At 38.2% G+C, this 13207-nt stretch overlaps 1 protein-coding gene across 1 annotated transcript in view; it reads right to left on the reverse strand.

The window, feature by feature from the left end:
• Positions 1 to 1428: 1428 nt before the first annotated feature.
• Positions 1429 to 13207, reverse strand: part of tsc22d2 (TSC22 domain family 2) — a 29371-nt gene continuing 17592 nt past the window's right edge. The window contains exons 2-3 of the mRNA XM_089117645.1: positions 3953 to 4004; positions 1429 to 1838 (exon numbers count right to left, since the gene is read on the reverse strand). Of these exons, the coding sequence (XP_088973771.1) occupies positions 1566 to 1838; positions 3953 to 4004 (325 nt within the window). The 3' untranslated portion in view covers positions 1429 to 1565. The remainder of the gene's footprint in view (positions 1839 to 3952; positions 4005 to 13207) is intronic.

Genomic DNA, 13207 nt, shown 5'->3' on the forward strand with positions numbered 1-13207 from the left:
CAGATCGCTGCATCAATAGTGCAAGACGCACAAAAGACATAAACAAAGGACATATGCCTTATAGATAAATGACTTTAAATGATATCTGTGAACTGTGGCTTTTATTTTTGATGATGACTAATTCTTTGACAGAATAGTGATCAGTGTAAACTACACCTGGGAATATAAATGGTCATTTATTTGGTACATTTTCTGCAATTTAATAAACATTTGTCTGTATATGAAGTTGCAAATGAGAACAGATGGCTCACTTTTTTTTTTTTTGTTTGGGCATTGCAGGGACTTTTCACTTTCCAGGAGACCAAACATCATTCACAGACTGCTTAAGGTATTGTAATGAAGAAAAAAAAAAAAAAAGCATGAGGTAAGAAAATGGTCTGATAGATCGTGTGCAGAACATGCTAATCAGCAACAAAGGATCGTTTAAAGAAAAACGCGAGCGAGAAAATGTGCGAAGCAAAACGAATTTACACAGCTTTTCTTCTTTGGTTACAAATATGATCAAATTCACAGCTTCTTCCCCGCCCCCATCCCAGATTTCAAAATAAAAATTTAAGTACTCAGGGAAATACAATCCAACAGAAAAAAATACTTGATAACTGATGCTCACCTGTACAACTGGCTATACTTATAATACTTTACAATCTATACAAATGTACATTCAAACCCCCAAAACCAATTCGCCTGTACAGGACTTGTGCATCAGCGTCGTTGTTGAATCACCTTTAGTGTTGGAACTGTGCCATGGGGACATTATTGCCTAAAACTTATTATCTTACATTTCAGAAACCCAAAGAAAGTTTATGTTTTATATATATATTTATATTAGGGCTGTCAAACGATTAATCGCATCCAAAATAAAAGTTTGTGATTACATAATATATGTGGTTGCACTGTGTATAATTATTTTATATATATATATAAATACACAAACATGCTTGTATTTGTATATACTGTATATATATTTATATTGTATATAAATATTTTTTTGCATGTGTGCGTATTTATATATATAAAATAATTAAACACAGTGCACCCACATATATTATGTAAACACAAACTTTTATTTTGGATGCGATTAATTGTGATTAATCGTTTGACAGCCCTAATATATATATATATATATATATTTCTATATACACAGACATATAATAGACCTCTGTTACATTGTTCAATTTACATTATGAAAATAGCAGCCCTCTAATAAATATATGCAAACAGTAAAACTAAACAGATGAAAGGACTTAATCATGCACGCCGGCTCTGGAAAACACACCGATCACCCAAGCTTTTCCATGCTAGTTACCCTCCATTTCCATTGCTAGCTTCCAGCTAAATCTCCTCTTCTTTCTTTTCCACCAAACTCCTTCCCAATCGCCTGCACCAAACGGCAATCTTAAGAGCCAAACCAAATTTGCTTCTCCCAAAATGATTGTCTAATACTGGGAAAGCCAAGCAGCGAGGATAGTCGAAGCGTGGCTCTCCACGAGTGGCAAACGAAAATCTCCTTTGCAGGTTTTAGTTTTGTTTTTATGCGAGTCTCCGGAGCCCCACGTTTGAGGTCTTCACGCCGTGGACACGTTGGGTTGCGGGGGCAAGGCCACGAGTTCGCCCCCGTCCTGCAGGAGTGCGTTGGCTGGCGTCTGTTGGGGCGACGAGCTCCCGGGGATGTTGTTCTGCGAGGTGAGCTGGGTCAACTGCTCCGTGTTGGCCAGGGATTTTAATACTGCGTTCTCCCTCTCCAGAAGCGAGTTCCTCTCGTAGAGCTCCTTGATCTGCTCCTTCAAGACCTCCACTTCCTCGCGCACTGCGTACATTAGATGGCTTTTCACAAGGTCCTGGAGGGAAGAGCAGGGCCGGGGTTAGATACACGTTCTCTTTGTATTCGCAATGGTTTCTTATGGATTTGATCATGCCATTCACCCAAAAATTAAAATGATCCCATAATTTCCTCACCCTCAAGCCATCCTAGCCTAGGTGTATCTTTCAGACGAATATAATCTGAGTTATATAACAAAAAATATCGAGTCTCTTCCCAGCTTTATGATGGGAGTGAATAGTGCACATAAAAGTGCATCCATCCATCATAAAAGTAATCCTTATGCATTATATGGATGAGTATATTTGATAAAGTTGTAAATATTAGGGGTGTAAAGGCTCGTACACACCGGGACGAATATCAGCGTGCGTTATTCGTCAGCGTTTTCAGCCCGTTCTCATCCTTTAACGTCATACAGAACGCTATATGCAAAAACGGCGCTATACTACGCACATGGCACCCTTTATCGTTAATATAACACGCGAACCCAAGACGTCATAAATCCTTTAGCGTGAATATGACACGCAGACCCTACCCCACACCTAAACTTAGCCCTCACAGTGCGTGTTATATTAACGATAACGGGTGCCATGTGCGCAGTATAGCGCCGTTTTTGCATATAGCGTTCTATATGACGCTAAAGGATGAGAATGCGTTGGCGTTTTTCAACGAGTTTTTTTTGTGTTCACACCCAAGCCATTTTCGCTGACGATGAGCCGAGTGAACATGCAAATTCATTCCCTGACATTAGATGGCGCCGATTTCCTCTGTAATACCACTCCATATCAGTTTTCTTTTATCAAGATGTTAGTAGTCGCTGTCGCGTTTGTCATATAGTTCTTTATGTTCTGACACCAACGAGACCAGCGGCTCTACATTCATCTTGCCTCGCATCTTCCTCGTCTTATTTCTTCCTGGCTGTGTAGACGGCGACGCTACTTGGCGTATATCTTCTTCGCCGTTACGTATGTGTACTCGCCAAGAGCGTTTTGTGTTTGAGCGCCCCCAAGTTGTGTTTTACTGTAACTTCAGAAGCTCCAAAGACGTGAGCAAAAGCGCCAATCTCATTGGTCGTATATTTTTTGACGCGGCACGTCTAAATAAGAAAAATGAACCCGAGGCGTTTTTTTTTTTTTTAATGACGCTTTTACGTGTCGGTGAAGGTTGTAGCCTAGACTTTTAACCTAAATTCAGATTTATTTCATGATCAAATAGACAGAATTTGAAAGATTACACCTTGCTTATTACCGAAAGTAACAAAACACGGAACTTGTTATTTGGTGTTAATGGTGGTTAGACTACAAAACTGAGTATATTGTGTACTGTTACACATAAGACATGAGGTCCATTGAGTCGGGTTGGGCGGGGCTGGGGTAGCAGGGGGCGGGGCGTGTTCGGTACCCAATGAGAGTATCGCGATTCGAATCATGAGTTCTGTATCGCGGGTTTTCGGTTCGGTTCGAATATTGTTACACCCCTAGTAAATATGGGTATGATTCTCACACAGACGCACGGCTGTGCTTCAGAAGGCCTTTATTAACCCCTGGAGGCGTATGGATTACTTTTATGGATTACTTTTATGAAAATCTCAGACTCCATTCACTCCCATCATAAAGCTGGGAAGAAAGGATATTTAAAAAAAAAAACTGATTATATTCGACTGAAAGAAGAAATGACTTGAGTGAGTAAATGAGAATTTTAATTTGTGGGTGAACTAACCATTTAACTCTTTAAAAATGTCATGTGGTGTAACAATCATTTTTTTTTAAGTATAGATTACATATGTCGCGATTAATAGCTAAATATCACTATATTATGGGGAGTTGCATCACATGACCGTACAACCTGAACTAACCTGATTTATTGAACTTGACGCATGAAGGTCTTCAGGAGATCATAAAATATAATTTCCTGTAAATTTTCTGTATGTAGGTATAAACTTCGCTTTTGCTTCCAGCAGTTTTTAAATATCAATAAGCAGTGAAGCATTTTCATTCAAGCATTTTTAAACAAATAGTGATAAAAGATTACTCTACTTCAATGAAATCAGTTAACCGTTGACATTTCTTTCCTTTATGCCTCAAGTAAAATAACTAAAATCTATATTTGTAAAGATAGAACTAAAATACTCACCATGGCTTGCTCTATTTTGTTATCAATGGCCACAACACTGGCACCAGAGGCACTGCAGGGCAAAAACAAAAGACAATGCTTTAGAAAAAGAAGAAACGAGTTCGCATTGGTGATCTCAAGTCACATCAGGCACGTTACAACACATCAGTTTAACTATTTAAGTGCATCATCAACTCAGAACTGTAAATCCAGATGACATTTCCTTGTTGCGCTCATTACATTCGGTGCTCCAAGATAAACTACAAGATTAAAATGCACACACACTCCACTTTCATTACCCATCATCGTATACCCCATTACCCACTAAGAAACATATTCAGAATTTGTGCATGAATAATCGAGTTATGTTGGTGTGATACTATTGCATGGTGCAAGAATTGTCCCCCTGAGGTGAACATCGTTTTTAAAATGTCTGTGGTATTTTAAATATGCTTTGAGACAAACCATATGCAAATTCATTGAGTATTTTCTCCTTAAAGATGCAGTGAACCAAAGACAGTCTCAAAAACAAGGTTTGAAATCGACTGTATAATTCACTCTCACTGCTTCTGAATCAGTTTCTGGTGCCAGCGTTTACTAGGGTAAAGTGGGTCAGGTATTCTGAGCTGGTGTGAATCAGCGGAGGCACATTCATTATAGTTACTACTATACTAAATGAAGCGTTTAGAGTGACATGCAAGCTATTTTAAGGCATGTATAACTTTTTCCCACGTTTAAATGTGTCATTTTGGTGATCAAAGATTAAATTATTGACTACAGAGAGACTTTAATTTAACTCCTGTTGTCTGATTTACCATACTTACCATTTTTATAAATACATGTAAAATCACGTTTATGTTGGCAAAACCATTTAAAACCAATACAAAAGAGTGACCGAAAAAATAAAATAAATAAAAGTTCACTCGTCAATGTTCACAGACACTGACTTCATCAATGAAGACGCGCGATCGACATCATAATGTGTACTGAGCATTGCGTTAAAACACGTTAAAACTGTCCAACTTTATCAAACAAATGTCGAGTTGTGTTTATTTGTTGCGATGTGCTCCGTCCAGCTGGCCTCGAGAGCAATGCGCTGCGGGAGATAATCAAGGCTTTAATGTAAACAAGCGATACATAAATATAATATAATATATAAATATACACGTGCTGCATACGTGTTGTTAGTATAAGCGTAAAACCGGCACTTTTCTAAGCCTTTAGATGTGTATTAATGCATGCAACTAGTTCGTGCTGTACGTGACATTCCCCAATAAACCCACCATGAATTAATCTAATATAATAATCATATTACATAGATACACCTCTCACAATTATGTTTTTTTACATAGACACACAACTAATAAAAATAAGTGTATTTTAGGAAAAAGCCAGCCGAACCACAAGCACAACGGTCGAGTCAACCTGTAGAAAACATTGGCGATTTAATTCCGTTATGAAATCATAACATTTACCTGCACCGTGCCCTGTATGCTATTAGTCTGGCGGAGCATGTGGGAGATGATCCGGGCGAGTAGGGAAGACAGTAGCTCATTTTGCAGCGCATGTTGGTGAGCGGTTAGTCTCAGATGCAGAAGAGTGTGTTAAGCAGAAGTGAAGGCGCTCGTCGGGGATTAAGGAATCTGTGGTCTCGAGAGGGGGCGGGGCTTCGAGGAGGGGCGGGGCCATACATAGGCACTTTCGGTGCTGTGGCGCGCATGCGCAGCAGCGTCGCTTCAGTTTATGCCTGAACTCGGTCCTCTCATCGTTTTATTAAACATGCATAATGCACACAAACCATACAGATGACTTTTCAACGCATTTTAAGAAAACACTTCTTACAGTAGAAACATGAATATTTAGAAGGGGGGATAAAAATATTTTATTTTCAAAATATGTACTTAAATATGTTTACAATGGAAAAGTAGATCTGTAGTTACTATTTATACCATGCACAAACCTGATATCCACTTCAGTTTGGTTAAAGGTGAATAAACAGCATTCCTTGCATCTTAAAACTCATAACAGAATATCAACACACACAAAAGGGTCATTTTCCTGGGATTCGATGCTTTTTGTGTCCCTTAACATGTTGAACAATATCAATGTTAACACTGTCTTAGTCATAAATAACACCACATGAACTCTAAGCATATTGAAGTTGGTTAAAAACATAACAGCATTTTGATGGTCTATTTCTACCAACTTTATCTTTCAAATTTGATGTGGTCAACCTGAGTACGTCCCTCCTGTTAAGGGAAATATTCAAAAAGTTAGTAGAAAAATCATAATTTTAATAGAAAAATATGTAATTATATTTAATAAACCTTCTATTTTCACCTGTTTTTGCGGATTTTATGTCAGAATATCCACCCTGTTAAACCCGATGAGCCGACAGAAGACATAGTGATCGTGAAAGTAATTTATAGTCAAAGTTGAAGGAGTGAATTTAAAGTTCTTGTCAATGTTTTACATATTGTCCAGTTCAAAATACAGTAAAATTGTAACTGGTTGTCAATGAGCGATAAGAAATCATCCATCCATCCTTTATACCACTTGTCCACCCTGTTAAGCCATTTTTTGTTTTGTTTTAATTATTACAATCATTTCATTAAATCGTCACACTAAAAAAACACTAATAATTCGGTATCAATGAACATTTACATGAGTATCAATTTATGTATTACTTTAAAAAGTAAACAAAAATGCCTTTTACTTGTATATTTTTCAAACAGGGTGGGCATATTTGTGAAACATATGTACCCAAGCTTTACTACAATATTTTATCAAATCCTTTACAACACCCTGTCCTCACTTTTTTCCTTTTTTTTTTCTCGATTTTCTACATTTTATGATGTCCAAATGGCACCGAACACCAGGAATGACCAAAAAAAACATGAAATATATAAAAATGCCACTGATAAATGGGATGTTTTTCAATCAAATGTATCTGTATGGAGCATTCAAGGAGGAGGACCACGAGAAGTCACCAGTCTCCAATTTAATTTAGTGTACTCAGTGCTGCTAAAAACAAGCTGAAGACATTTCTGGTACACAACAAGCTTTCTAGGACTTATCCTGGTGTCACTCCGACAGTAACGGCCCCCTGAACAGGGCACTGGACCGCAGGCACGCTAACCCAAACATGCCGCATCAAGTCCCTTCAACTTTCCCAATCCGTGCAACTAAAGCCAACACGGTCCTTCAGGCAGAAAACTCTCTGTACTGTCAAGTATATGTTAGTCCTCCATTAAAGGGCTGATGGTGATTAGAGCCATTCATGTGTAAATCCTAATTTTATGAAGGCATTAGCATTACAAAGCAGGAACCTCACTTCGCTCTCAAGGCAAAAAGGTGTGAAAGCTGCAATTAACCCCACATGGATCCAGTCGCCTCCAGTGGCCGCTGCGTCTTTGACCCCCCGCGTGTGCCAAGAAGGCCGGCTGCGTATGAATGCTGCGCGTGTTAGCCTATATATACACCAACTGACTCAATAAACCTTTCTGAATTTGGAGTTGTTTACCTATGTCGACCTTTTGGAAAGGCTCTCTGGACTGTACACAGTTCTGGGGAAACCGTTTCCACAAGATCCAGGTCTATTTTCTAGGAAACTAATCAAATAAAACAATCATGACCCAATCTCAATGAATATTGGTGGCTAGAAAATGCAGTGGCTTAACTTGGAAGTCACCAAACTGACGACCATGAACTTTTGAAACGAAAACCCACAGACGAAAAGGGGGACGGATTACATAAAAAGGCTAACTTTGTCACTCTTACATAGTAAAACTTTTTTATATTATACTATATTTGATTAAATGTACATTTCATTTGTACAGAACTATTTTCATAGGCACCACCACAAAAATATTGTTTTAATATGTGTAAATTGTGTGTAAATAAAAGTAAAAATGGAAAGTAATAGACCAGATATATGACAAAAATGAATGTATATGTGACACAAAAGCTGTTTATTATTTTGGCTGGTAATAAATATGCTTGTCCCCGTGGCAGGTGAGCCAAAAAGGTAATTTCGGACCCTGACTTTTTTTTATAAAATAGCTGTCGTGGGATCAAGTAGTTCTTGCATCATCAGTTGACTTAATATCTGGTTACCTCATTCTCAGGAACCTATCCACATGGTTTATGAGTGTGATGTAGTCGATTATATCTACATGTTGAGTAACTAACAAAACCTGAATTCCAGTCTGTTCCAGCTAACTTCCTCCAGTATACACGACTACACTGGGGGGAATTCAGTTCTGGAGAAAAGACTCTGGAATTAGTAATAAAAAAACAAACAAACATGGAAATACGTGTAGAGGAACACGTTCAACAAATTCTTCTGAACTCACGGGGAATTCATATTAAAAAAATATTAAGTCCAAACTTGTTTTTTTTAAATTGTTTCCTCATGATGAACTTGGTTGATGTTTTAATGTGAATTTTCATGGAGATTAACAAGTTGAAATACTACAGAAGAGCAATTTAAAAATGTACATAAGGTATTAAAGTTTGCTTTGGATTGGAACGCTGTTCCTTGAAAGTGTTTGCTAAATTATATTTGCTAATAGAACTGAAACCAACACAATTTTAAAGTATATGTTTAAGAAATACAGCTCCTCACGAATCACGATGGGTTACAATAAAAGTTGCCAGTTTTTATGATTAAGTTGGTGTTTAATGATGGTGGTTTCATTGTTCTGTCATCACTTACTCCATATTTACACATTTTGGGTGTAAAATTGGGGTAATTTTGTTGCTCAAGAGCTTTCACAACAGAAGGAAGCTTGATTTCAATCTTTGAATTAAATGTAAAAAGTAGCACAAATAAATATAGAATAAACATACAACTGAAATAGAGAGGTCTAGGTCTAACACTAGTATTCAGAAATACAACTGAAAATAAAGTAATCATAATGTAAAATAACACTGGACAGTCTTTTATAAAAAAACAAATGAATGTATAAATTAAATACATATGCTATTAATCTTGATTCCTTACTATTAAATCTATCTTTTAATCAACATTAAAGCCATTATGCAGCTGTCACTTTAAGAGCTAGTGCACGTGTGTGTGTGTTTAAGACACAGGCCTAACCGACAGTGTTTACAGAGATACTTGTCATTTTGACATAGATGTGTGTGTTTGACCGTTAAAGGGGAAATGAAACAGTCAATCAAGTTTACATGATTTCCAAGATGGATTTCCACTATAGGCTAATCAAAAAATATATAAGAATCATGACAAATGTAAACATATAAAAGAAAAAACATTATATCTTTCGCCGCCAGGGTGCCGCCATTGTGCAGTATTCTAACATGTGACGTCACGGGTGGGGGGTTGGATTTAGTTAACAGGCGCTGGGCAGTGAAAATTGCGACATCAAACTGTTTACACCAGTGTTTTGACCGCGAACGACTAATGTTAGGAACAGTCATTAGACAAAAAGACGACATCTAACGTTATATGTTGACAAACTGCACATAGAAACATTGCTCATGATGTCTGCCATCATATTCCAGTCTCTCTCAATGAAAAAATGTTTAAAAGTTGTTTTAAATACTTATGTTAAAAGCCCAACATTGTTTAAAATAATTTGGGTATATTATTTTATTATATATATTTTTTATATTATATTATTTTATTATAAATATTTATTTTAAGTTACCCAAGACCTGAGGCCACTAATACCGAACCTGACCCGTATCCGAGTTTTGGACCCGAACCTGGTCTTTTCGGATCCAAGGGGACCCGTGAAGGCCTCTAATACCAGGCCTTTTAAACATGAGCCCTTGCATTTCAAAATGGCATGTGGTGTGTGAGATGCTGCAAAAAAGCAAGACACAAGTGCAACAGTCAAGCATATAAATATGCATGTTAGGGCTATATATATATATAAGCGTATGTTTACATAGAAATACAATGGAAAAGCAGTAGACAAATGCGAAACCGCGGTTTGAAGCGGTTGTGTCAGTGGTTCAGAGGGTCTCTTCCCCCTTTTGCCCTGTAAGGCATGTGAAGTTTATGTAATACCTTCAGCTCCAAATCAAAGCCATGAGTGATCCATTCCTCACACCAAATTGCTGTAAACAAGTCCAGAGTCTTGAGAGACACCGCTAATTAAGTCGTTGAGCTGTTGCATAATGTTTTAGGGCAGGACACAGCTGGCCTAGCATCAGTGACCTCCTACCGCTGGTGGACTCATGCGGATCAGCCCGTGGTCCTGTTACGTCTCCATCCGCATGCTCTACAACAGATCCGCCTCCTGCAGATCGCCAGCAGTGGCTTAGTTAGAGCTTATTTAATCTGCAGGCATTCGTCGTTTAATGGGGACAATTAGGATAGATATGCTGATGAGTCTCTACACTATGTGTACACCCTTAAGTTGTTTCAAACCTTTATGAACTTCCTTCTACTATTGAAAACAAAAGAAGATATTTAGAAGAATCTCAGTAACCAGACAGTTGATGGATCCCATTGACTTCCATAGTAGAAAAAAAAAATACTTTCAACTGTTTGGTTTGCGATATTTTCAATCGTCTTCAATAGAAGAAAGAAATTCATACAGGTTTGAGGGCGATTAGATGAGGAGTGTACTATTTCTTTAGTTAGTCAATCTAATATTGAATCATTTTGCTTGTCAAACTGTCTAATAACCGATCCACTTAGTCGTCTGTCAACACCGCAAATGCCAAAAGTCAAGTCAAGTGACGTAAAGGCCAAGAATGGAATTTGTACATGCTTGGAATTTGTCCTCTGCATTTAACCCATAGAAGTTAGTGAACACACACACACATTAGGAGCAGTGAGTAGTGAACACACACACGCGCGCCCGGAGCAGTGGGCAGACATTCACTGCAGCGCACGGAAGTGATTGGGGAAACTTTCTCAAGCCATTTTCTGCCAGTACTGAGAATCAAACCTGCAATCTTTGGGTTACCAGTCTGACTCTCCAACCATTGGGCAACGACTGCCTCAATGTCAAGTGCCCATACTTAATGCCAAGCACATGGCGTCCAAACGAGGTGTCTTACATGAGCCCCTTTCACACAGCGTGTTGATCCTGTGTGAACACAAACACGTCCCGGAACTGATGCCGGGATGGGGACACGCCCTGTGTGAACAAAAGCCAGGACAACATGACATCATGACTTTTGCATAAACATACACGCCACTTTCGAGTCAAGTGGCGTGTTATCTACACATTTTGAGCTATCCGCGTGTATGTGTGTATGTCTACGCCATTAACGTCCGAGTTATTCCCGCCGTCAAATGTCCGCGCGAAACGAAGCAAAATGTAGATCCTTTATCCTAGGATGGTAAGGGAACAGTCATAAATGCCATTAACCCCAGTGACGGGTAGGCTTAGGGACGGGTTGAGGTAAGTCATATATATACAGTAATAACGTTAAGTTAACGGCGTTCATAAACGCGCTGAAAAGCGATTATGCGTCTTGATAGCGAGCCAAAAAATGGAAATACGAATTGGCGTGTCATACATACGCTACTTAATGAGATCAATCTGGCCAGGACCAATGGCGTAAGGGGTGTGTCGTGGTGATGACGCATGTGCCATCGCAATGACGAAGCTATCGTGAAACTCTGTTGCTCTTAGAAGAAAGTTTGTATTCGTCATCAACAAAGAAAGAACGAAAAAATGTCTGCAACCTGGAATGAAGCAGAGACCAGGGAACTCCTTATCCGCGCTGAAGCGGAGATCGTTCGACGCATCCCGGCGTCACGTGTCTTTACGGGATCTTTACAGGGTGAGTGAGCGCACTCACAGATTCAAGGAAAATCACTGGCAGTGTGAATGAACCAAAATCAAACGATCCCGGGACACATTATCCGGGTATTTTCCAGAATCTCTGTGTGAAAGGGGCTTTAGGTAGCTAACTCAACCCAACTTCAAAGAATACACTGATTTGATTGAAGCTAGTCATCAACTTAAAAGGATCATAAAAATCCTTAAATGAATTGGATTAAAACTGATTTGCTGTGAAGTATACAGCTTGTCAAGGTGTGTTGTCTCCCTTGACATTTATCCCAGTTGAGAAACTAGCTATTTGCAGATATTTTTGCTGGATATTTTGTTTACTTAACTACATAACACAGTTCAAAGATCTGTCATCAACCAAGTCTGGCTATTTTTAGATGTAAAATGCACAACTGAAATTTACATGTTGGATAAGCAGCTTCTTGATCTACTTCTGACAAGCTATAGATACTAGTTCACATCTTTGCTCTTTTGGTTTTTCTAAATTTTAAAAACAAGATGCAAGGCTGAATTTGCAAAATACTTAAAATTAAACATTCTCTTATTTGAACTCATGACAGTTTCAACTCATTTTTAAGCGGTCAACAATGTGCTTCGATTAGGCAGTCAATGCCGTTTCCTAGAACGTCCAAGAGAAAAAAAGGTCAAACCTGAATTTATCTGCATAGTCTGAATTAGTAAGGAAGTCTTTACAAAAAGAGAAATGGAGGGTAAACGTGCTGCATTAGTTCATTAGATTTAATTTATTTGCGTGAGCAATTCCTTTAAAGACAACTATTCAGGTCACACTTTAGATTAGGGTACAATTCTCACAATTAACTGACCTTTGTCTCAAACGCCCAATCACTGCTTATTAATAGTTAGTAAGGTAGTTTTTAAGTTTCGGTATTGGTTGATTAAGGGATGTAGAATATGGTCATGCAGAATAAGGCATTAATATGTGCTTTATAAGTACTGATAAACAGCCAATATCATGATTATGCTAGCAAATAAGCGACTAGTTAATACTGAGAATTGGAGTGTTACGATTTTTCTACATTAATTTAGTATAGTATATTTAGGAAATATATTGTAATTCTGGGACAGCAATGACTCACGGTCGGATATAACTGATGGAAGCAGTATCTCCATTAATAATAAATAATTTAAAAAAAATGGCACTTGATGCAAACAAATGAGTAAAAAGACATGGAAATTTTCTCAAACAAAAAATAATTATTGAAAACTGCCTGTGGCTAAAAGCTATGGAATGTTTAGGTGGAAATCAAAGAACAGGAGTAATAGTCAAATAAGGGGCACACGCTTTGCTTATCTGCACTGATGCCTGTAGCATAAATACCGTCAGAGAGACGTCAAACTAAGGACAAGCTTTAAACATAAAAGTTGTGGTTGAACTGTCGTTTTTAAAATGTGGTCGATTCAAAATCGATGTTTTCCATATTCAGGCCTCGCGGTGCTGCGTCTTCTCTCTCTGCTCAAGTCAAGCGCTGCACCG

This window comes from Pimephales promelas, chromosome 2, assembly GCF_988280905.1.
Source record: "Pimephales promelas chromosome 2, fPimPro1.hap1.1, whole genome shotgun sequence".
NCBI lineage: Eukaryota > Metazoa > Chordata > Actinopteri > Cypriniformes > Leuciscidae > Pimephales > Pimephales promelas.